This window comes from Acartia tonsa, chromosome 12 (genome assembly GCF_053477335.1).
Source record: "Acartia tonsa isolate MP-2025a chromosome 12, ASM5347733v1, whole genome shotgun sequence".
Classification (NCBI taxonomy): domain Eukaryota; kingdom Metazoa; phylum Arthropoda; class Copepoda; order Calanoida; family Acartiidae; genus Acartia; species Acartia tonsa.
Window position 1 is genome coordinate 31097011 of NC_137271.1, and position 23990 is coordinate 31121000.

A 23990-nucleotide genomic window follows, 5' to 3' on the forward strand; every position below is an offset into this window, starting at 1 on the left:
TCTTTATAAGTTTACTAGCGGCTACGCCCCTAGAGGCCTCTAGTGGCACTTTAAATGTTTTTGTTTGTTAAAGTTAATACTATAGCTATTGATAATTTTAAATTTATGTCTTCAATTCAAAGTTAAAATAAGTACACAAATAAAACCATCTAAGGACCTATACGAAGCTGTACTGTAAAGGAGAACCATATAGGTTCAGTGGTTAGCGAGATCCTTAGCTACAGACAAACAGAGCTTACTTCTTCAATTATAATTCAAATTATAGAGCAGCATCGCAATTACAAATTAAATTAAATAAAAATAAGAAAATTATTTTTCATAGTTTTATTATTATAGCATATATATGTCAAGTTATGTTATTTATGTGGAATCTAACTAAATATTCACAGGAATGCGATCTCATTCTCAACTCAATCGATAATGATCACTGACTCATCAGAGTCATCACCTTCACCTTCGCTCGCGCCACCTTCGTGTTCCAGAACTTCCAGGATGGCGTCAATATCTCCATCATCGGAAGATGGATTTACATCGCCGGAGATATCGGGATATTCGTCTTCATCTGATAGATCTACTGTGCCATCTAATCCTATCGCACGGTCATAGACAGCTAACGCCTGGATAACGTCGTCACGGTAACCGTTGCATTTTGCTTCCATTTGCTGCAGAACAAGTTGGTTTTGTTCGCGTGTACGCTGCGAAGATGGAAGGGCTTGGTGAAGGAATTGGTATATACCAATTCCTTCACTAAATAGTCTGATCGCCTGCATATTCCGAACACTCTGGAACCCCGACCTGTAAAGCAGGTTAGATATATCTTTAAAAGATCTGTGAAGGACCTGATAATGGGCGTACCATCCAGGCATCAGGTCGGGGTATAAACTTGGTTCTGGATCTGTACAGGTAAGTGTACGGGGGAAGTAAGGAACCAAGTCATCCATCGCTACCGGCTTGCGCCTGCGCCCAACTGTGACTCTCTGTCCTTGTTCCGCCATAATAACGATAGCAAAAATAAAACAAATGTTCAAATGTTGTCACTTCAAAGGTCTGTAAGCAAATGAAATTTCAAGGAATCATTAATTACCCCCTACAAATTTTTCTTTGTTGTTGGTTTCCAAGAAATTATTAAGATTTATAATATTCTAGATATCTTCAATGGGATGTGTGAAATATTTTTAACAAGGATGACAATATCCATTAAAGCAAAACATTAACATAAATGCATTAGTATAATCAAAATTATAAGTAAGTATTCTGTCTATAAGTATAAATTATATAAATACTAACATACTGACGTCTATAACCAACACTAATTATAGAAAAGCTTCGCTAATTCCTAGTATTTTGAATTTTCCATATGTTTTGTTTTGTTTTGTTTCTTGGGGGGGGGGGGGAACATTAACATAAATGCATAAGTATAATTATAAAGTAAGTATTCTGTCTATAAATTATATAAAATAGTAATACTAACTGACGTTTATAACCAACACAAATTATAGAAAAGCTTCGCTAATTCCTATTTTCCATATGTTTTGAATTGTTAACTTATTTCTTGGGGAGGGGGGGGGGGGGGGGGAGGGGTCAATATTTGTATCGTAAGTTGTAATGTAACGGTCAACCTTCAAATAGGGGAGGGGTGAGACTACACTAGTATAATAAATTATAATCTTACCCACTCCCCAAGTTAAAAATTAATCGTGACCCCCCCCCCCCCCTCTCATATATATAAACATAGTGAAAATGAAATTATAAGAATCCTTGTTACTCTATAATTAAGGTATGTCCATACGTCCCTCCGTCCGAGTCTTTTTACGGAAATACACTATATTGTTATATATAGAAAAAGATTGTTATAAATGTGTTTTTTATCACGTATTTTACAATTTTTTTGTCCATTTTCACCGCTCATTATGAATATGGGCGGAGTGGTAATGCGCGCCCCCCCCCCCCCATGTAACCCCCTAAAATTGGGGTTGGTGTTGTATGTAATAAATATTAGGAGGTAATAGGATATCTGTTTAGCTCCCCCCCCCCCAAAAAAAAAGGGGGAAAAACATAAATATTAGGAGGGGATAGGACAGTTGACAATAATAAATAATAATCAAAAATCAAAATGCTGAACTGATAAGAAATAATTAATAAACAATTTTAAGTTTAGGCAAATTTAGGATTATGTAATTGTAAATTCAATTGTTTAAGTTTTAACGTTTTTCTATTAGCTTAATGCTTCAAAAGACAACCATACATTGTTCCAAATGGTCTATTTATTATTCATAATTTTAGAGCTTCGCTACTTATGTATGTTTTATAATTATTAGGTAGACATGTAAGAATTATGCTAATTTCCCCTTTGAGGAGGGGGGGAGGATTTGATGCTTAATCTTTCATGTCACACGGTCCACGGATAAAAAACAAATCTATAATACAAAGTAGAACGATGTCTGTCTGTCTGTCTGTCCGTCTGTCCGTCTGTCTGTCCGTCTGAAGCTTAAGATCTCAGTAACCACTGAACCGATTGGGCTCTACTCTTCAGGGAATATACCTACTGGTCCTGTGGTGGTTTTAAGCTATTTTCACGGGGGGTGGGACACCCCCAACCCCCCCAAAAAATGAAAAATACCCTCCAAAAAAAAATTTTTTTTTACTTTTTCTTTTTAAATCTAAAATACAAAAATTAGGTTGATCAAACCTCTTGGGGCAAAGCCCCTAGAGGCTAGGGGCGAAGCCGCTAGTATATAATATCGTAACCAACCTGGTAATGGTATGGTAATAATTGGGGTGGGGGGGGGGGGGGAGAAACAAGATTAAATTTGGATTTAATACGATGAAATTATAGTAAATAAATTAGCCGTTAGAGGGTAAATATTTCAAATTGTTCTTAAATTTATACTTTCATCATTCATTGGTGAGAAAAGTTAAAAATTATATTTCAAGTTTTAGAAACCTATTTTTAAGAAAAGTTACATTTAAGACGAATTGATTTCACAAAGTATTCGGTAATGTAGAAAACAAACAAAATTGCTTCAAAGTTACATATTGAAAGTTGGAATATAGATAACTTCTCTATATGCTTTATAACACTTTATGAAGGCTTTTTGGCCAATTATATTATAGATTGATGATAATATCTGTGATAATATCATTTCATATGTTTTAAGTTTTAAAAACATTCTTTCGCAAGGAAGGGAAATTTAAATTTTTTTAAAAAGGGTCAACTAAATAACATGACACGGATATGAAGCAAAATTGTAAGTGAATTAGTTGGAAGACTCTAATTGCAATAAAACCTACTCTTTTTGAATAAAACAAATATACAAAGTTTTTACTTTTTAATTCGTTCGTTCTTTAAGACAGATAGCTATTTCTTTCATAGTTAAACGGCTCCTCGGGGCTAAAAAAACTGGTTTTAATAATCAAACGATTGTACATTTCTGTTCTGTCTATATATCATAGTTATCATTGAAAACCAAAGAATAAAATAATAGGATGTCTGTTAATCTCCACGGATAAAAAACTTTCCTAGGAGTTTTATGAAGGCTTTTTGATCAATTATACAAACTACAAAGATATGATGATAGTAACCAAATTTAGATAATCACTTTAATAATTTTAGTTCTTTCTTTTTGTCTGTCTATCTTTTATTAAATACAAATCGTAAAATTCGGAATAACTATATACGGTTTTTTTGGACTTCAGTTGAAAGAAATCGTTTTTACTTTCCGGTCATACGCTTATAATACGATGTGATAATTTGATAAATATCTATTTTTTGAATTAAATTTATCGCCTGGACAGACATACTTACAAAGCTATGTTCATATATATTTAAGATTTGAGATTAGTTTGTTTCCCTTCAGTATTTTATTTTTTTTGGAGCGAAGCTATTTCATAATTAAGTTTTTTAAAATTTTTATAGACATTTTTCCGTGCATTTTAAATTTGTTTCAATTTTCCCATAATTACTAAAATAAAAGAATAATGTCAGTTTGATAATAAAAGTACTCGTTTTTATGGTAAATAAAATTAACATATCTTCGCGCCTTAATCGCTGTACAATATTTATTTTTTGGGGGGGGGGCGGGGAGGAAAAATTTATGTCACCTGATTAAGGAAGGGAAACTGGAAGGGTCAACTTAACTGAACTCACATGAGAAATATGAGATCTTCAAGTTCACACAGAACAATAATTTTCTATAATTAGGGTCAGTTTGTCCGTCGACTATTTGTCGACTATTCTGAACTATTTAAGTGTTTGTGTTATTATCCGTTTGTTATACAGTTTCAGAAATCGTTTTAATCTTACAGAACAATAGCTTTTTTATAATTAGGGCTGGTCAATCTCCGTAAGAAAGCGGATAGCTTTTTTCATTTCTGGTAATGTAGGCATTTGCTTCCTGTATCCGTTTGTCATAAAGTTTCAGTACTAGTTTTTATGGATGTTTTAATCCTTGTTAATATTCCCCAATATACAAGGTATATTGATAAAAGCGTTTTTTTTTGGGGGGGGGGGGGAACATTTATGACCGCATAAAGCTAAGGGTCAACTCATGATACAGGAAATATGAGACCTTAGAGAACAAGGACAAATCGTTACAATTTACAAAACTAACTCCAATCCAAATAAAATAAAAATATTTATTTTCATTTTATTTAAGTCAACATAGTTTATTTATTTATTTAGATTATTTATTTCATTAAAGTAAAAAAAGTTATGATTATTGTTTTGTTAGTATGTTAGGTTAAATAATAAATTAGTACATATTACTTGAGTTAGAATGATTAATACATTATTTAATGGTTATTGGTGGTTTATTTTTTAACTTTTCTTTCACTTTATGATATTAGCAAGTTTGATATATGGTTGAGTTGAAATGTAGAAGACAGTAAGCAGGGTGGAGGGTTGGATAATGTAGGGTGTTGGATCTTTGGAAGGTGGATTATTATAGAGTAGATACGCTGAAAGCCTGAAACAAAAAATCTTAAGTCTTAACAGCTATGTGAGGGAGAGGGGGGGGGGGTGGTAATTTATCTATCCTTTACAACCCTCTCACATACTCACACGACAATACAAATACACATAATAAATACTAGGATATGACAATGAAAGAAAAATCGAGATTTTTGGAATAAAGAAAGGGGAGAATAAATTATTTAAAAGTCTTATCTATTATACAAATTTTATATCTAAGTTTTCATATTTATTGAATTGTTTACAAGTAAAACTGATATGGTTCTGATATCGCAAAAACCAATCAACCAATATTATTTTTTTATAATTCATTCTAAAAAAATAAAAAAAACTCATCAATATTTAATTTTTAAAGTTTTCATATTTATTGAATTGTTTAAAAGTAAAACTGATATGGTTCTGAGTTCTGATATCGCAAAAACCAATCAACCAATATTATTTTTTTTATAATTCATTCTATAAAAATAAAAAACTCATCAATATTTAATTTTTAAAAAAAATTGTATAAAAAGTAAAAAAAACACTGAGAAAATATTAGGTGTAGAGGTTTCGTGTTTTTTCTAGACAGCCATATTGGCTATTTTTCCAAATTTTGACGAAACGAAAAAATTTATTGGAAAATATCAGTAAATATTAACTTTCAGGATCGTATAAATTTAGAAAAGATTTTAATATTTAGGTTTCCTGTCCAAATTCAACCCTTTCCCTAATTGTTATAAACGTCTTTGGACAGTTAGAAACTAGGGGGAATATTAAAGAAATATTGACCCGACAGTTTCAAATTTCCATCGTCTAAGATCTATTGAATAGATTTCTAGTAGACATATGTCTGGTTGCTTGAGTTATAGTTGTTGTGGTTGTTGTAGTTGTAGTTGTGGTTGTCGGAGCTGTATTTCTAAATCAGTTATATTTCATTTGTAAAATTTCATGAAAAAAATGCTAACAACTAACTTATATTCTTATGATTCATAACCTCAAATTAATTGATTTTATTTTTAATTAAAGGCTACAATTTTTTCATTCATGATAGTTTTTTTCAGTTTTTGTAGTTTTAAAATTAAAGTAAAGGATTAGAGTGGGCATGAGCTATAAATATGTTAAGTGCCCACAGGGTGAGGCCCCCGTCTCCATTTTGTATTTGTTCTTTGATATCAGCTAACAGCGTTGGAAATATAAACACAGCAGTGCCAATACATAGGAACAGAGAGCAATTTGCTAGCAGACGTTATTTGATTTCCCACCAAGAATGAAATGAGAGGTAGACATAAGGATGTACAGACACAAACACTTATAGATTAGTTTGGCTTCTTAAAAAAAATGTTTTGTGCATTTCTGTAGTATAGATGTATGTACAGACAACTACCTCCCTTCTTTTTTCAAAGACCTCTTTCGGATGCTTCTTGATCATTTTCTGCTACAATTGGTTGATTTTCAATGACACTACAGAAGGGATGCACAAAATGGTTGCAATGGGGAGATACAGTCATTTAACCCTTTCTCCCTCTAGTGTTTTACTCTAATGTTCAAATATGTAAATGATAACCTGTAATTTATTATGATTGGCTCTAAAATGATTGATGTGCTAATAGGTTTAGGGTTTAGGTCTATGTTGTTTTTTAATCTAAAAAAAGAGTATGATTCAGAAAACAGGAGAAGATAATCTTAAAAATGATAAGTTTATTATGATAAAAATAACATAGTAAAATATACAAATTTTAAAAATCAAATTATTAATTTATTATGAAAAATCAAAGAACCTAAGCTGATTGAGCTGATTTTCAGAAATGGTTAAAGGTTCCTCAAATATTATAAATGTGTTTAGCTGACATGTATCATCATTTGTAGAGTAGTAATAGTAATTGCCATTATATTTCTCCATGGGTATTACTGTGTTAAAGTTAATTCTGAAACAAAAAGAAATTTTAAATTTCAAAAAATCTTAAATAGCCCCTCCCTCCCCCAATATTTAATTATTTACAGTCTCCCCATCTATTTTTACAAACAATTTTACAATTAAATTTAATTTTAAATATCTCCACACTGACAGCAACAAATGCCAGCAAAACCAGGCAATGTAATCAATTTTATAACTTTAACAAAGCATTACTATTGATAAAATATTATAACATCCCATTTTTGAAAATAAAATGTAAGATATAGGTATCAAATCAAACTTTAGGTTCCATGTATGATCCTATAGGTATACTGATAACTTTAAAAGACTCAAGTGACTTTTAATATCAACTAATACCATCTATTTTTCTTTTAGTTTGCTCTGGTACTATTAAATGTATTCATCTCTAGGAAAATTGTATTACTTACTCTGTAGGATAGCCAATCATTTTACTCAGGTATTCTTGTATATTAGGGCTATCTGTAGGGCTAACCTGAATATTATATAGGTTTGTGTTTAAACTAATATGCATTTTTTTATCCAAAGAAAGGGGTTGTATTGTTTCTAGCAGGTACTATTACAAGACTTCAATTTTAATATGAAGGATTTCAAACAAAATTATTTGTGCATTTAGATTGTTATTAGCATTTTCACCAATTTGTGAATTATTTACATTAATTTAGAGGGTAAAAATTATGTGCTTTTTTATTTGAAATAAAAACCTAAACAAAAAAATCAGAAAAATTAAAATAACAATTAAATAAGTTTAGATAAAAATAAACAATTTTTGTAGAGAATAAGGTAAAGCTCCGTCACCGTTTTTTTTGACAACCAGAAAGAGCTGCCGAAGCTGTGGTCAAAAGTTGCCTTGAGGACTACAGGCTGCCTCAAGTTTACACAAAAAATTCCTCTACTGATTACCTACCTCTAATAAAAATGAAATGATGGATTTTTCTGTAAATATCTGAATCTCTGCTGCATATTTCCTGTCATCAATGCTATGCTCTGAACCTTCAGTGTTTTCGTTGCTTAGTATAATTTGCATTTTTCTAAAATTTTGCCTGAATTTGAAAATAGATCATTTTTCCATAGGCTAAAATCTGATAATTGTCAAAATAAAGAAATAAAAAAGTGATAGGGTTATTTTTTTTATTGGCAAAACAAAGTTTAATGCATTTGAAATTTTAAAAAGTTAACCCTTACAGATCGGGCCCCAATTTCCACCTTAATAGATCGGGGGGAGGGCTCCAAGAGCCCCCCCCCCTCTATCTCGGCTCCTAGTACAGATAAAGACGTAAAAATTTTTTCTGGTGGTTCATGTGTATTTTTAGAGAAAATTACTTTTTCTAGTCATAGCGGTCAGACCGCTCCTTAGCCGCTTTTTAGCGGCCAGCCGCTTAATTTTAAAACAGCTGTAGAGTGGTTAATTTTGCAGCTAGGATGACCAAATTTTAGGACGAACTTTTATTTTTCATAACAAAAAAATTACTTTTTCTGATCATCGCCGAAAAACGGCAAATAACGGAAACCGCCATTTTCGGCGGTTACGGCGGTAAAACGGCGGTTGGCGGCGCAAATTAATATCTTTATCTGTTTATTATTGCTCAAGGATTTACCAAAAAACAATCATAACAACACTTTTCTCAGAAGGTCATTGATATCTAAGTATTCACCAAAAAAATTTTAGGTTTCTACCTTATACACAAAAAATTTTTTACTACCCAACCGACTTTGACCGGACACCACGACCGACACAGACCAGATATCCTAATAAAATCAACTCTTGCCGACGTATAATTACTAAACTTAAAAAGTCATGAAGTTACAGCTCTCCATCTTACCTACAAAAAAATGAGATTGAAAAAACTCCCCCCCGATCTGTAAGGGGTAAGAATTAATAGGGATATAGAGATGGGACAATGTTTCTAAAATTTATTCTTTGTCGGACTTAAAATTTAATTGTGTCGGACTTATTGTATAGTCACCTATCCAACCTTTCTTATATTAGCTAATTTTTAAGACTTTCGATAATAGCACAAAATATGACTGAATTTTTCTAGATCAATAAGGGTTGGAAGTTTATTTAGCTATTATAAAATTGATTTCCAATTGTCCTTTTCCTTAATCCCTGAAAAAAAGAGACTTACCGTTGTGATCCAAATACTCCACCAGTTATTGATATTATTGCGTTAAACTTAAAGGGCCAATGGTCCTCCATAGAATGGGTTCCGGGAACTGGTGAGTCATAGTCATAACCTTTAATTATGATTCAATATAATTGCCTTTTAAAAAGCAAAGCTCATCTATAATTTTGGTGGGTCCGTCCGTAAATCCGTGAAGTATAGATTCTATCATTTATTGTCCTATCAATTTCAAACTTTACATGATAATCCCTGTAATAGTTTAGAATGCGATGCAACTCTATAATCGTTACCGGAAAGTACATACATTAAAAACATTTTTCTGTATAATATAATTATCAACTTCATATTATTTTAGTAACAATGATAGATAGGACAACAAGATACACTTTTATAAGCCAAATATTCCTATAATTGAGTTCTAAAAATGTAAATATTGGCATGACCTTAATAATATCCTGTATTCAATTTAATTTATATACAAATTTGTTTAGACTTATATATTCTGCTAAATAAGTTCTTACACTCCACTAGCATTCAAAGTTTGTCCTTCAATCTAGTTTTAGAGCTTTGCTTTATGTATGTTGTCATCCTTGTTTTCATTGTCAGGTCAGAGATGATTAAATACTTCTATATGAGTGGGTTATTAAATCTTTTTGTTTTGTTTTTAAAAGATCAGAAGAAAATTGCAAAAAAAACTAGATATTGTAATCTAGAATCATAGAATAGTTTAAGATTATAAAAGAAACTATGTGAAGCTTCCCTAAAATGAAGAAGCCAATCGGTTCAGTAGTAATTGGTATCTTATGCTACAAACAAAAATTCTTTCTACTTTATATAATAACATAAACTAGCAGCTACGCCCCTTGAGGCCATTTAGGGGGGGGGGAGGAATTCGATACCCCAATTTTTTAATTTAGATTTGAAGAGAATTTTTTTAAATTTAGGGGGGGGGGTGATTTCTTTTTTCTCTAGACGTTTCTCTTGGTAGGGTGGTGGTACCCTCCTTCAAAACCTTCCAAGGACCTATAAGAAGCTACCCTATAATGGAAAATCCAATCGGTTCAATGGTTTGCAAGATCCTTCGCTACAGACAAAAAAAGCTTACTACTTTTTATAATAGGATAAATTACCTTCAAAAATAAAATTATCATGTACATACTCAGTTCTTAAGTTTGATGTAATATCTATAGGATAACTCGAACATTCAGAGTTACCAAAGGCAGAGTGTAGAAAAACTAGAAAAACAAAATTTTTAGATTTTAAAGTTTTCATTGTAACACTTATAAACTAACATATAGCCTTTAATAATGGATGTATAATTACTTGATTCTTACACTAAATTAATTTTTCCTCCCTTCTAACCCTTTTAACCATCACCAACTCTTCTACTGGATGAACTAACTTACTAATAAATGACAGGGGAAAGAGCACTCAAAATTTTTCCTCTGTCATATTATCCACGTATATTCTATTTCTAATTCTTTAATTGAATTAAAGATTATATAAGTAATTCTTCTCATAATAAAATTTTAAATAGTTTCTTTTTCTCACTCATTTTTTTACCTAAAATCAAAATGCAAATGTTTATCATTCTGTATCTTTGAATAGACTACGGGCATATGAGTTTTGAAAGACTCAACTCAAGTTGGAAATCTCCTAAACGTCGTAATGGTATGTAACTCACGCAACTAGAATATCACAACATTAAAGTGTGCGTGCATTTGAGCACAAGTAAACAGGATATATGTGTGCGTATGTTTGTCTGTACCACAACCGAAGGATCTCGTTAGCCCGTGAAAAGTTATGTGTGGTTTTTGGGGGTTATTTTTAACCATATATGCATAAGGAAAAATTTGACATTATTACATTAAATAAGTAGTACAAGGACACAATAAAAACTGTCCCGAATTTGTATTAATTTTGAGGAACACGACTCCAGTTACGTCATATTTTTCTTTCCCGAAAAAGGGAAGGGGGGAAGAAAAAAGAGATGGGAGAAAAGGGGGTTTTCCCCATCTCTTTTGAAGAGATTTTCTTCCCCCCTTCCCTTTTTCGGGAAAGAAAAATATGACGTCACTGGAGTCGTGTTCCTCAAAATTAATACAAATTCGGGACAGTTTTTATTGTGTCAGTACAAGGCTTGTAGATTTATTTAAATTTTTTTTATGAATATTGTATGTATAAATTTATAAATTAATTCAAAGATAATCTTTGGACTCGCAAGTTTTAATAAAGTTATGTACCATGTACTAAAATAAACAGTGCTATCACACAAAGTCCCTTTTTGGGCGCTGATTAACCCCTAACCCCCACCTCATATTGAAAAAATTAAATAATGTAAGGGGATGTGGTAGTTTTTGTTTGTTTGTTTGTTACGTTATGTTATACACTGGCGGATCCGCCCCTAGCATCTAGGGGGTCTATATACATGGACATAGAAAAGCATAGAAATAGTCTAAAACAATTCCCAAACTTATTTTTAAAATAAAGTAGCCGAAAACAGGACCTATAACAAGCTACAGCGGTAAGCGAGATCCTTCGCTACAGACAAAAAAGGCTTACTACTTTATATAATAGAAATAGGATCTGTATCTCAGGCTAGGTAGGCGAGCGAAAAATACTAGCCGCGTCCTCTTATTTTTCAATTTATTTTAAATTTGGGGGGGGGTTATCAGTGTACAACTGGGCACTTGCTGGTAAGTCCCAATAATATTCATAAAAGAACGCGTACTAATAAAAATGGTAGGGGGTACTTTCAGGGGTAGGGTGAAAGGTAATAGAACAGAAATAAAGACCATATATGTACAATTTGAGGAAGTCAAGAAGATGAATTTAACAGACAACCATCCTGTTACTTTTAGATAAGGATATGTTAAGTGAGAATAAATAAAAACAAATTTTGATTAGATCTAAAAATACACAGAAAATGTCTATTTCAAATTCTTTAGTGCTTTACCTTCATCGCTGTTTCTGAATCTTTAAATCTGCAATTGTAACCTTAATTTGCCAGTCTGATATGTTAAAATTGGAATTGCCGTGACTAGGTTTTTCTGTTTTAACATTCCACGATTTTAATTATGACGTGGTAACACTTTAAGTTTATTCCCAACTCCATGGCAATCAATTGTATAAATGAAGCGATTAATAATTCAATTTTTTTTAATTGCACACTATCATATACATTATGCAGTGCTTAATATGCAATCAAAAACTCTATTAAAAACAGGGGCGTGAAGAAGGGGGTGGTGTGTATTCACCCCCCTACACCTCTTTGACAATAGTCTGAAACAGCTTATAGTGCCAAATAAAAAATGACGCCATGCAATACAAATGACCAATAATGGGCCAGTATATAATTTATCATTTGTTAGTTACAATGTATACTGGCCCATAAATTGTCATTTGTATTATATGACGTTATTATTTATTAGGCACTATGAACTGTACCAATAGTCTTTTTGATACAAAGCTCTAAAACAGCCAAACCATGGTAAGATGGTTACAACCTCCTTTAAATTAAGAGGGGGGGGGGGTATACAAATCTTACGGCAAGGACGTCCAATGGGGGGTAAAGATATGATTATCCCCCCCCCCCCATCCTAAAATGAATTTTAAGTTTGAATATAACCCCCAAAAAAATAAAAATTTGAAAGTTTGAACGTACGTCCTTGCCTATATGATTTAAAGATTATCCCCCAAAAATTTTTACCCCCCCCCCCCCTCCCAAATGAAAAAGCTTCATTGCCCTTGTGTTATGGGTTCGCTTTGTGCATTTCCCCTTTTCAAAACTGCACGCTACTGGTCAGAAAGAGTTATAGATTAAAAGATGAAACTAATTCGGCAATAAAAACTAAACAATAAACAGTAAAAAAAATTAAATTATCCAGGGATATTCGGTAATAATAATAACTAGAAAGGTTTTTGTATTTGTAACAACATTTGTAAATGTCTTAAAAAATCATGTATGGCATCGTGTTACAGCCTATCGGGGCTAACAAAATTGGTTTTAATCTTATTTATTTTCATTTTAATATCTGCGGGGAGCTGTCGACAATAAAATGCGATAAATTACTATTCCTTACGGCATCAGCTCTTTCATAGATGCTAGAGACGAAGCAACTAGTCTTTCTATAGAAAACTATTTAAAAGGCTTTTTCTCATTTAAAAAAAATATCAAAAATTGAAAAAGAGAAAATCATTCTTAAAGGGAGTGTGAACGTAAAAATTTCTCATCTGATTATCAAATCTTAACATTTTCTAAGCACATTTCACTACACTGATCAACCAAAAACGTCCTATTAACAAAAATATCCAGGAATAATGCCTTGATTTTATGGTATTTTGGGAGGGAAAAAGGAAAAGAACAGGGAAAATCTGAATGTTTTTGTTTCTTATAATGTTTGTAGGGATATTTAACTTGTCATATATAGTTGAAACAAGTTACTTACTGTTAAAGATTTATTTTATGATATAAAATTGCCAATTAGATTTTTTTTATAACATAGTAATTAGGTAATAAAGACCTATTTTAAATTTGTATTATTGACAAAAAAATACCTCACTGTCTACAAAGGGTTAAATCTTATAGGTTATTTAAAATAATAATATCCTTTTTTATTGTGTTGGACAATAAATAACCCACTTTGGAGAAATAGTTTACACTTTTATCAGACTGTTTATAAAGAAATATTGTGTCTTTATTATTTACAAATTTGTAATTAAAGGTGAGCGAGAGATGGGCCATCTAAAGTTAATTGGATACTAATAAAAAAACCTGTTTCTAGCTTTGTTATTGTATTTGGTCTTCAATAAAAAATATTGCTTATTTTATCAATTTCTAAGTAACTATACATTGGTTTAAAGCAAGGATTATGTTAAATGTCAGCTTAATCGTTAGGAAAAATCAAGACCTTTGTGAAAAAGTTTAATTTTAGCTATAAAAGAAGAAAAAAGCAATTTTATGCACATTTTATATAATACGGAAAATTTCTTCCTTTCCCTTTACCTTATAGAATTGTCGGAAAAAGCCGTTTTTTAAGCAAACAAAAGCGTGTTTTGCTCTATCTGTGAGATATTATGAATGAGATAATGTTAAGATTTGATATTAAGATGGGAAAAATTTACGTGCACAGTCCCTTTAAACCATTATTCATGAAAATAAAGATATGAAGTATTTATCGTAGAATCAGACACGTCGGCCTATTTGGAAATAAAGAATGAGCAGATAAAGAAAACCATTAAAATTCTACTAAACCAAAAAGATTTTCTAAGACCATGCGGACAAAGACATTTATTCATAGAATAATAAATCCAGTATGTCTTCAAAACCGATTAATATCCGCTGGATTAGAACCGGTTCTAAGCCATGCTGTAAATGATGTATAGCATCTTATTATGTCCAGTTTTCTACAAATATTAAAATGTACAGTTATATGTATGAAACTAGTTTTTATTAGCAGAAAGCTGTTTATAATACGATGCGATAAAAACACTATACTCTATACCAATGTTAGCTGCTGTATTTTTAAATATTTTAATTCAGAGATAAGACACAAGGGTCGATAAATTGATATACATCCCCAATGAAAAAAAATCAAAAATACACTCTAGTGATAACTAATAATAATCTTCTTGTGCTTAGTATAATACTAATGTAAATATTCATTCATAAATATTATATACAATGTATGTACATTAATTTATAGTGTCTCGTACTGGAAAAATTTTGTTAAAATTTTGGCCCCCATCTAAAATATGGTTGATTTATGCAAAAGAATGACTATTGCAATTTTTGCATTACAGAAAAAATATTTTGCATGGGTCATTTTTTTGCATAAATAAACCATATTGTGGCTGGGGGGCCAAAATTTTAATAAAATTTTTCTATGACGGGACACAGTAATGTACATGTTCTTGAACTTATCTTCTTGTTTTTTTTCCTTGTAGCTATAATAAAATAGTAGGGGGTTGCCACAACTCCTTACTAACTCCCTAAATTCAGTGGACGAGAAAAAACCACTATGAATAAAAATTATTGTTATATGTATAAACAAAAATTGGTATAATGTATAATACTCTCTATGTTGTCCATCAATTTCTATGTGATTTATTAAAATCTTTTCAAAAATTAGGTTCGGCACGTCCCTTAACAGATCTATAGTATAGATGTATATACAGACAACAACCTCCCTTTCTTTTTCAAAGACCTGTTTCGTCTGCTTCTAAATTATTTTCTGGTACTTGGCTGTGTTAATATAAGCGCCACCATTGGTTGATTTTCAATGAACCAATAGAAGGGTTGCACAAGACGGTTGCGATGGGGATATACAGTTATTTAACCCTTATAATATGATGTACTTCAAAAAATTGGGGAGGGGGTAATTATAACTTCTAAACAACTGAATTAAATAAAACATTGGTGTGGTTATCAAAATGAATAGCCTTTTTTTCTGATGCAATATCCCTTAATTCTAGCTAACATTTTAATTTTTTATATTTTAGCCAGGGAAATAGGGATTGGTTATTGAGAAACAAAATAAGATTCAATTCACGGTTCTTTTCAAAATTCTTTTTAAAATATCTACATAATTGTTACAATATTGCAAGCAATCTTTGCTTTCTAGCTCCCTATTAAAATATTATTAAAATCGAATCTTTTTTATAATTAGGGTCGATCCGTCCGTCCGTATCGGTTAGCTTTTTTCGTTACTTTAGATGTGATCGAATTGTCCTGTTAATTTCAAACTTTGCAAAATTATTTTCATAACAGTTAGGTACAGTTTAGAAAGTGTAGTAACGGTAAATCGTTACCAGAAAGTCTATACATCCATTTAAAACATACTGATTTTTAAAAACATTTTGACAACAATTTTATGTATGATATGATTATCCTTTTTATCTGATTTTTGGAAAAATGAATATTATCATAAGTGAGGCAACTCTATAATCAAACGCTAAAAATGAAAAAGCTTTGCTTTTATGGATGTTGTCATCCTTGTTTTTATTAGTAAGCAGTAGACAAATGTAAGGTGTGTTGACACTGAGTATGCTTCCCTAAAATTATATGCGTATTCAACATATGTATCTATCTTTGTATCCCAGAATTTGCCGATGGTCTCCAGGGAGGGAGGAAGGAAACAATGGGCTATTTATTACACTAGTCCACAAAGTTATGTAATACATTTTTCCTATTCGTTGGTTTAACAACTTTAAGGACTTTTATTGATTTTGATTGATTGGTTCATTACTGTGAGTGTTCGAACATTTCAACCACTAATTGTAATCTACAGAAGGAATAATTTTATATATCATTATTGGGGATGTTCATCAACTTATCGGCCATTGTCTTATCCTTCTAGATCCCTGGATGGTCTCCAACCTTCTTTAATTACTACATGGTAATTTAGAAGTCTTTGGGCGGGGTAAATGGGTGTTTGTTTACCCTTCATAAACTTTAAACCCCTCATTTTCCTCCCCTAAAAAGCTTGGACTTCCCTGATTGTATATATTATCTATAATACAAAGTAGAATGATGTCTGTCCGTCTGTCTGTCTGTCCGTCCCTTAAGATCTCGGTAACCACTGAACTAAAGTAAAGCCAAGACAAAGATCATATAATCACAAAGATGTATTCCATATGTTAGTTCAGTTTAAAAAGGTAAACACGGATGGCAACGTATAAAAATTTACTAAACAACTTTGAAACATACTAAAATCATATAAAAATTTTAAATAATTTACCGTGCATGTTTAAAATGGACATACAAAGAGTTGCTAGTTTTCTCAATTGTACCTAGCTATTTTAGAAATTATTATGCAAAACAAAATGACTGAATGACAGTTCAAAACATATATCTTTACTAAAAAGCAATATCTATGAAAAAAAATCTTGTTTGCAGTAAATAAAAAAAAACAGAATAGTTAAATATTTATTCATGTAAAATTTGACATTTGATGCTTATCTCTAGCTAAACTTACTTGACTCCTGACTACTATACTACTAGAATATATGCAACTAGAGTATATTTTATTAGAGTTTGTTGCTAAACACCCATTTTTTCAATTTATTTTATAGATGATAAATTTTTCTTCAACTGAAACATTTTTTACATATATGTATAATAGGCGATGAATTATATATTAGAATTAAAAGTTTTATTTTAAGTAAATACCATTAATCTTCCAGTCTAAATACCAACTAAAACCTAAAAAAAACATTAAACAGTTTAAGTAAATAAAAAGACTTTTTAACAACTAAATATTATGTGATCTTATTCTTATCTTATACTCTACAATTCTTATACTCTACAATTGAATTTTACCGGAATCTTTCAGTAACCAGAGGATCAGGATCAGTTATGGGATTACCAAAATCATCAAATCCTAAAATTATGTAATCAAACGTTTTCTTCTTTATGTAACTGGACAAACTGTCTAAAAAACAGCAATGAGACGTCATAGAAATTAATAATTATCCATCTGTTTTTTATGGGTTTTCTTTCCTACTTTTCTTCTCATCTCCATTATTTTTATGACGTCACATGGTTGATTTTTGAGACACTTTGGCTAGTTACCTTCTTTAACAACAAGCTTAAGGTTGTTTCTTCAAAACTGTATGAATAAAGATTACCTCTAAATCCAGGAACAAGAAAAGTAGCCAGTATTTCTATAACATTGGTGATAATAACTACAGCTAAAATAAATATTATAAAGACATAGAAAATATATAGGTGATATTTAACAAAATTTATACAATATGAGACCCCTCCACCCCTGTTTCTTGCACTTGCACGTGCCTTTCATGTTTTGTCTGATGTGGAAAAAAATGTTGGGTTGGGCCGGATACCAGATATCAAGCTGATTTATAATACCGGAAGGTCAATATCCAGTATCCATCCGGATATTGAAAATGGCTGGATGTCTGCCCAAACCTAGGAATAGTTATTTCTCGCATCATATACATACACAGCTTTCCGCAGATATAAAATGTACAATTATAAGATTAGAACCAGTTTTTATAGCCCCGAGATGCTGAAGGCACGGGATAAAAAACTAGTGAAGCTATACCTGCACTGAAGAGGAAAAAATCAATGATAGTGGGAGTTGATTGTGGAGGGGTTGCTACTGATACTTCAGTGGTAATTGTTTCAGTTGTGGTTGTTGCAGTTGTGATTGTTGTAATTGTGGTTGATGTAGTTGCGTTTGTTGTGGTTGTGCTTGTAGTAGTTGTAGTTGTAGTTGATGTTGTGGAAGTTGTAGTTGTGGTTGTTGTAGGTGGTACATTTCTGTTAAGGAAACATAATATTAAAGGTCACCATGTATATAAATTTATTTGAGAAGTTTTTTAGATAGTCTCCCATTTTTAATAAAATGCTAAATTATTTACAAATTTGTCATTTTGATAGACGAACCCCAATCTGTCCTACTTTGAGAAAGACGATTCCAGTGACGTCATATACGCTTCGGGAAAGAAAAAGGGAAGGGAGGAAAAAAATCTCTTCAAAAGAGATGGAAGAAAAGGGAAGAGATTTTCTTCCCCCCTTCCTTAAACGTATATGACGTCACTGGAATCGTCTTTCTAAAAGTAGGGCAGATTAGGGTTCGTCATTTTGATAACATAGGATTAAAAATCAATAAATATGTTTTATCTAAATGTAATTTCAAAGCCATTTCATAGAGATACCTGTAGTAGATGACAGTATCCCCAATTGGTTTAACTGTTGGCAAAGAATATTTTCTCAATGATCTGAAATATTTTTAAAGGAAGCCTACAGGAAATACAGAACTGCTGGAAGACTGCCACAAGTAGACCCAATAACCCAAAGAACCATGACATTTTAAATTTTGAATATTTATTTTCCCTAATAAGCATGGAATAATTAATACTTGGATTGTGTGCTTATTTTTAGTGTAGATTTGATACTTTTATACATCAATTTTACAATTCTTGTATTTGTTATTACAATTGAAAAAAAAATATGAATCCATTTAATGGTCATTATAAACCTTGGTTTGGTTTACCTCACTGTGGAAGGATTTGCCACGGTGCTTAAGATCTTTAAAAAAGCCCCAAAGGCAAAGAAATAAATCTGTCTGACTAAACAATAACACTTACCTTAGCACATTAAGTTGGTCTTCAGATATGGATAAAGTATCTTCAAATACTATTATAAGGTTAAAATCACTGCAACTCGGAGTATAGTAATAATAACTACCATAATAACTTTCCATTGGTATCAAGTTGTTCATGATAATTCTAAACAAAAGTGTTATAGTAAATACATGTTTAATTTTTTCCTTTCAAAAAATGGTACAAATGAACGTACAAACTTTTTGAGACCATTGTTTTAGATGTCTTACAGAAAATAACAAAGAAAAGAAAGCACACAACCTTTATTTGAAGTGGTGGAAGAAGTGAAAAAGATAATAAAAAAGAATATTTTCAAGAACTTATACATATTAATACTCACTGTTGTTCACTATTTTCATTTACAAGGTTATCTATGAAGGTTTCAAAATTAGGATTATCTTCAGGGCTAACCTAAATTATAGATTTTTAATTGTCCTAAAATGAAAAATCTTTGTTGTAAATATAATTTAGATTAGTTCAAATTAAACTGTACAATAAGATATATAAGTTGGAAAGAATTTTAATGTTAGAGGGAGATTTGAAATTTGCATCAAATTTTAAGGATTTTTTATAAAATTCGTTTTTTGTATAATTCTTTATCTAAAAGCGGAAATAAAATTTAAGTTAATTAATTTTGACATATGTGATTGGTGGATTGAAAATTATCTTCGCTCTGATAGGAGAAGCTTAAGTGTCGCACATCATCCAACCAATTAGAGCGCAGGTAGTTTCCAATCCACCTATCCTATTGGTAAAAATTTATGAACTTAAATTGTATTTCTGCTTTTAGATAAATAATTATACAAAAAAAGAATTTTATAAAAAATCCTTAAAATTTTGATGCAGATTTCAAATCTCCCTCTAACATTAAAATTCCTTCCAACTTACATATCCTACTATACAATAGTATAAGTGAAAATTAACAACAATATTTACACTGTATGATACATCTTTTAGATTGGATCCTCAAAGCTTTGATGGTTGAATCTTAATTTTGGTTATTTTACAACCTACACCCAGTACAAATATTAATTGATAGAATGCTTTAGCAATATATACTTATATAGATATGTGAACATTTTTTCTTTTATATCTATTTTTTGGAGTGGAATTTTTATCATATTTAGATGTTAGCTGTATTTAATATTTTAACTACCTCTAACATAAAATGAAGAGAAACCAAATCTTTAAAATTTTCATCACTAAACCATAATTTTAATTCTGCATCATAATTTCTTCCATCTATACTATGCCATGAACCAACAATGCCTTCTTCTCCTCTCAATATTTCTATCGTAAATAAGTAACCCCTAAATGGAAGAATTAATGATAGATTCCTAAAGTGCCTAGTAAATAATGTGGAATGGTTTTGAGTTTGTTTTACTACAGGTCAAGCTTGATATCATTAAGTTAAAGTTAACCCAGCAGGGTTAAGGCACTGCAGATGTTAGGAAAAAAATACTATCCACCTCTCTCCTTATTCTCAATTATTATTTTAAGAACTGGAGAAAGGGGAGGTGCCACCGAATTATGAAATCATAGAATCTTTTTACACTATATAATTATTACATAGTTACCTACAAGAAAATTAATGATCAGCACTTTTAAATATTGTAAAAATGTAAATACATTTAAACTTTAAATTATATCATTATACAGGGAGTAAGGGAGGGGACAATGGATCGAATATTCAATCTTTAGGAGTCTCAGACTTTGGGGACTGGCTTAAAGGGAATGTGCAAGAATTTAGCAGTTTCTGACTGAGTTTGGGGACTTGCGCAAGAAATGCCGTTACTCGCTATGTTAGTTTTGAATATATATAGTTTTGCAGACAGAGAGTAGTTCAAATATAAATACACGGCCCCCCTCCCATACTATATTTCACTTCCTTCATCCCCACCTCCTTTTTAAAAGTAGACGAGAAAGGGAAATGGAGAAGGGAGGTGGGGAAATAAACAGGATAAAAAGAGGCAGGAAGGCGTGCGGGTCATATACTTGCCCATCCAGCTTCACGCCTGCCTGCCCCTTTTTTCTGTGTTCACATCACTTGCCCCCAAATCTCTTTTCTCTTTCCCTGTCATCTGAAGAGATCCAGGGAGATATTTCTAGTAATTAATTACAGAATGGTTATGTCAGTCTGTAATACTGGTAATCTTATTTTCAAATGATTGCTTTTTTTCTTGGAACTTTTTTCTTAGTTTATGGTTTTCTAGATTTAATCAACAATCACTTTACAATTTCCACCATATTTTCGGGATTATTCTGGTTTTCATAGCCTTTCTTCAAAAACTCTTAAATTGAATTAATTGCCCATTGTCCCCTCCCTTACTCCCTGATCATTATAAGTTATCTTTAGAAGTTGAAAGATGATAAATACTTACACAGATGAATTAAATACTCCCCCAGTTAATTGTACATCGGGATAACTAAATCTAAAATCACCAAATTTATCTTTGAAGGTTCCAGGTGCAGGCAAATCATATCCTACAATCATATAAACATTGCACAAAAGGTAAACATAAGAAAAGAGATATGGACAAAAATCTTTAGTTTTACCATTCGTGGAAATATAGCCATATGATGCGATAAATAACTAATATTTATATTTAAATATTTGATTTTTAAAATATTTAACAATTAATAAATCTAAAAATTTAATGTGAAAAAGCTTACCTTCAAAAGTGAAATCATCCTGCACTGTCTCAATTCTAAGGCTTGAATTCAAATCTATTGAATACCGTTGTATGCATTCTAAACAGCATTCATAGATTTATTAAATGGCTTTTTCATTAATGTTTTGTTTTTTGTTCTCATAAATAATTCTCACAATTTTGAAACATCTAATTTGCAGATAGTAGTATTTTGATTTTATACGTATATTAAAACTCTCTTTTTTAACACACAACTAAATTATAAACATGTCATGATTATTTTCAATTAGGATTATAGATAAAAAAAAGTTTATAAAATATTCAACCTCATAAGTAGCTAAGCTACTCTATAATTTGAAATGTCCAAATGTCCATACGTCTGTCTGAAACATTTTGGAGGAAAGATGTTTCTCGGCTGCTTTTCAAAAAATACGCCTGAAATTTTTAGGGATTGAATAAGTTAACATTTCTTATATTTCCACAAAGTTTCATTAAGATTTGGTTATCAGTTGGGGTGCTAGATCGATTCCCAGATTTTTACGTTATAAATTTTAAAGGGTTTCATGATTTATTTTAGTTTAATTTTTTATGACACTGCTCTATAGTTCATTTATTTTGGATGTCCATAAATAATGTTTGAGCTTTGCTTCTTAAGGATGTTGTCATCCTTGTTATAATTTTAATTGCGTTACAACTCTGTTTAAAGCACAACAAAATTATAAACTTACTTGGATTTTGTTGTTGATTAACAGGAATGTGTTGTCCAAGTGCTAGGCCAAGAAGACCTTAAGAAGGAATATTTGCAAAATATCAAAAAAATATTAATTATACATGTCTGTGATCTGAAGGGATAAGACAATGACATATGAATTAAAAAATTATCTTTACAACTTTTGGTACCAAAATAAATCACAGTCACATGTACAGTCATAACAAAACCCACCATCCGCTCACCTCCTACTGGATGAACGAATTGACCTATAAATGAGGCCCATATTAGCAAGCTAAATTTACAACAAATTTTGCCATGTCAATATATTCACTTATATCCTCTGTCCATTGCCATGGAATAATTATTCTTAATTATTTTACTCAGAGCATAAGGAAAAAGGATAAGAGGACGAATACTCACCCCCTTTTCATGGTAAAATACTACTTCCCCATCCCTAAATTTTTAAAGAAAATATAGCAGACAAAAATCAAAAGCCGCCCAGGGCTTTTTGTATGTCAATCATAAATAAAAATGTGAAAAAAAAAGAAAAGCGATATTTAGCAAACAGCCGTGGGCGGTCAGAATCAGCTGAATGTTTATTATGAAAAAAATTTCCCCCTATTTAGAAATGAAAGGATTCATCTTTCATGCACAAATCTTTTAAAATAAAAATAAATTTTTAATTAAAACATTAAAACAACAATATCTAAAAGTAAAAAGTAAAAAAAAATATTCTTTTAGATGTTGTTATTTTAGTATATTTATTACATATTAATTTTGTAATCCTCTCATTTGAAAAGTGGTGGAATAGCAATAAAATTTAGCGCGGCAACAGCGCTAATTAGGCCCCTGGGCCCACTGCCTATTTTCGTCTTCTAGTTGCTTCGATTCCTCTCTTTTATTTTTTTCTCTATGACTCAGAGATATAAAGTTTTAGGTTTATGTGCAGTGCAGCTCAGGGAGGAAGGGAGGGGACAATGGGCAATTAATTCAATTTTATAGTTGTGGCACTTTAAGGTCGAAAAACCAGATAATTCCAGTTAAACTCAGAATTTTGGATAGTGCAACTTTTATTGGAAATTGATTTATCTTTTAATTAATTTTAATCCAAAATGCACCATTCCCCAAACACTACTTTACTAACAGCCTTTGATTTTCAAGATCAAGAACTTGATAGCAATTCATTTATCAAAACATATTAGTTTTAGTATCTAGGGTAGAAAAATAGCATGAAACCATCTTAAGATTTTACGATAGAAAATAACCTAAACGCATTCTATGACCTTTATGAATCTTCCCTAAAATGTAGAACTAAATCGGATCAGTCACCAAATTCTTCAGCTATATATAAAAAAGGATTAATACTTTGTATAGGACATTAGCGCAGCTACTATAGAAGTATGAGCATGTTATATATTTACAAATGGATTTTCTGGTAACATTTGAGTTTCTAAATCGTCATAAATAATAAACAAGAATTAGATAAAAAAAT

General features: G+C 31.2%; 2 protein-coding genes across 2 annotated transcripts; both read right to left on the reverse strand.

The window, feature by feature from the left end:
* Positions 1 to 4818: 4818 nt before the first annotated feature.
* Positions 4819 to 10676, reverse strand: LOC145334603 (uncharacterized). The gene is made up of 8 exons (XM_080180122.1): positions 10571 to 10676; positions 10138 to 10242; positions 9011 to 9119; positions 7789 to 7924; positions 7292 to 7356; positions 6727 to 6873; positions 6513 to 6590; positions 4819 to 5864 (listed from the first exon to the last, which is right to left on the reverse strand). The coding sequence occupies exons 1-8, from the start codon at positions 10596 to 10598 to the stop codon at positions 5762 to 5764; spliced, it is 771 nt and encodes a 256-aa protein (XP_080036248.1). The 5' UTR covers positions 10599 to 10676; the 3' UTR covers positions 4819 to 5761.
* Positions 10677 to 17941: 7265 nt separating this feature from the next.
* LOC145334252 (uncharacterized) lies at positions 17942 to 20439 on the reverse strand. Its single transcript, XM_080179628.1, has 5 exons — positions 20292 to 20439; positions 19476 to 19546; positions 19121 to 19261; positions 18689 to 18751; positions 17942 to 18290 (listed from the first exon to the last, which is right to left on the reverse strand). The coding sequence occupies exons 1-5, from the start codon at positions 20298 to 20300 to the stop codon at positions 18008 to 18010; spliced, it is 567 nt and encodes a 188-aa protein (XP_080035754.1). The 5' UTR covers positions 20301 to 20439; the 3' UTR covers positions 17942 to 18007.
* Between the last annotated feature and the right edge of the window lie 3551 nt (positions 20440 to 23990).

What these genes read in the sequence shown, in the direction of transcription:
- LOC145334252 (XM_080179628.1), bottom strand. An exon ending in AATGAAAATAGTGAACAACA is followed by an intron (nt 19,262 to 19,475) that starts GTGAGTATTAAT and finishes ACTTTTGTTTAG; the next exon opens with AATTATCATGAACAACTTGA. An exon ending in GACCAACTTAATGTGCTAAG is followed by an intron (nt 18,752 to 19,120) that starts GTAAGTGTTATT and finishes AAAATATTTCAG; the next exon opens with ATCATTGAGAAAATATTCTT.
- LOC145334603 (XM_080180122.1), bottom strand. Translation starts at nt 10,598, where the DNA reads ATGATAAACATTTGCATTTTGATTTTAG. An exon ending in GGAGTATTTGGATCACAACG is followed by an intron (nt 7,925 to 9,010) that starts GTAAGTCTCTTT and finishes TTTCAAATTCAG; the next exon opens with GCAAAATTTTAGAAAAATGC. An exon ending in ATGATTGGCTATCCTACAGA is followed by an intron (nt 6,874 to 7,291) that starts GTAAGTAATACA and finishes TTTTTGTTTCAG; the next exon opens with AATTAACTTTAACACAGTAA.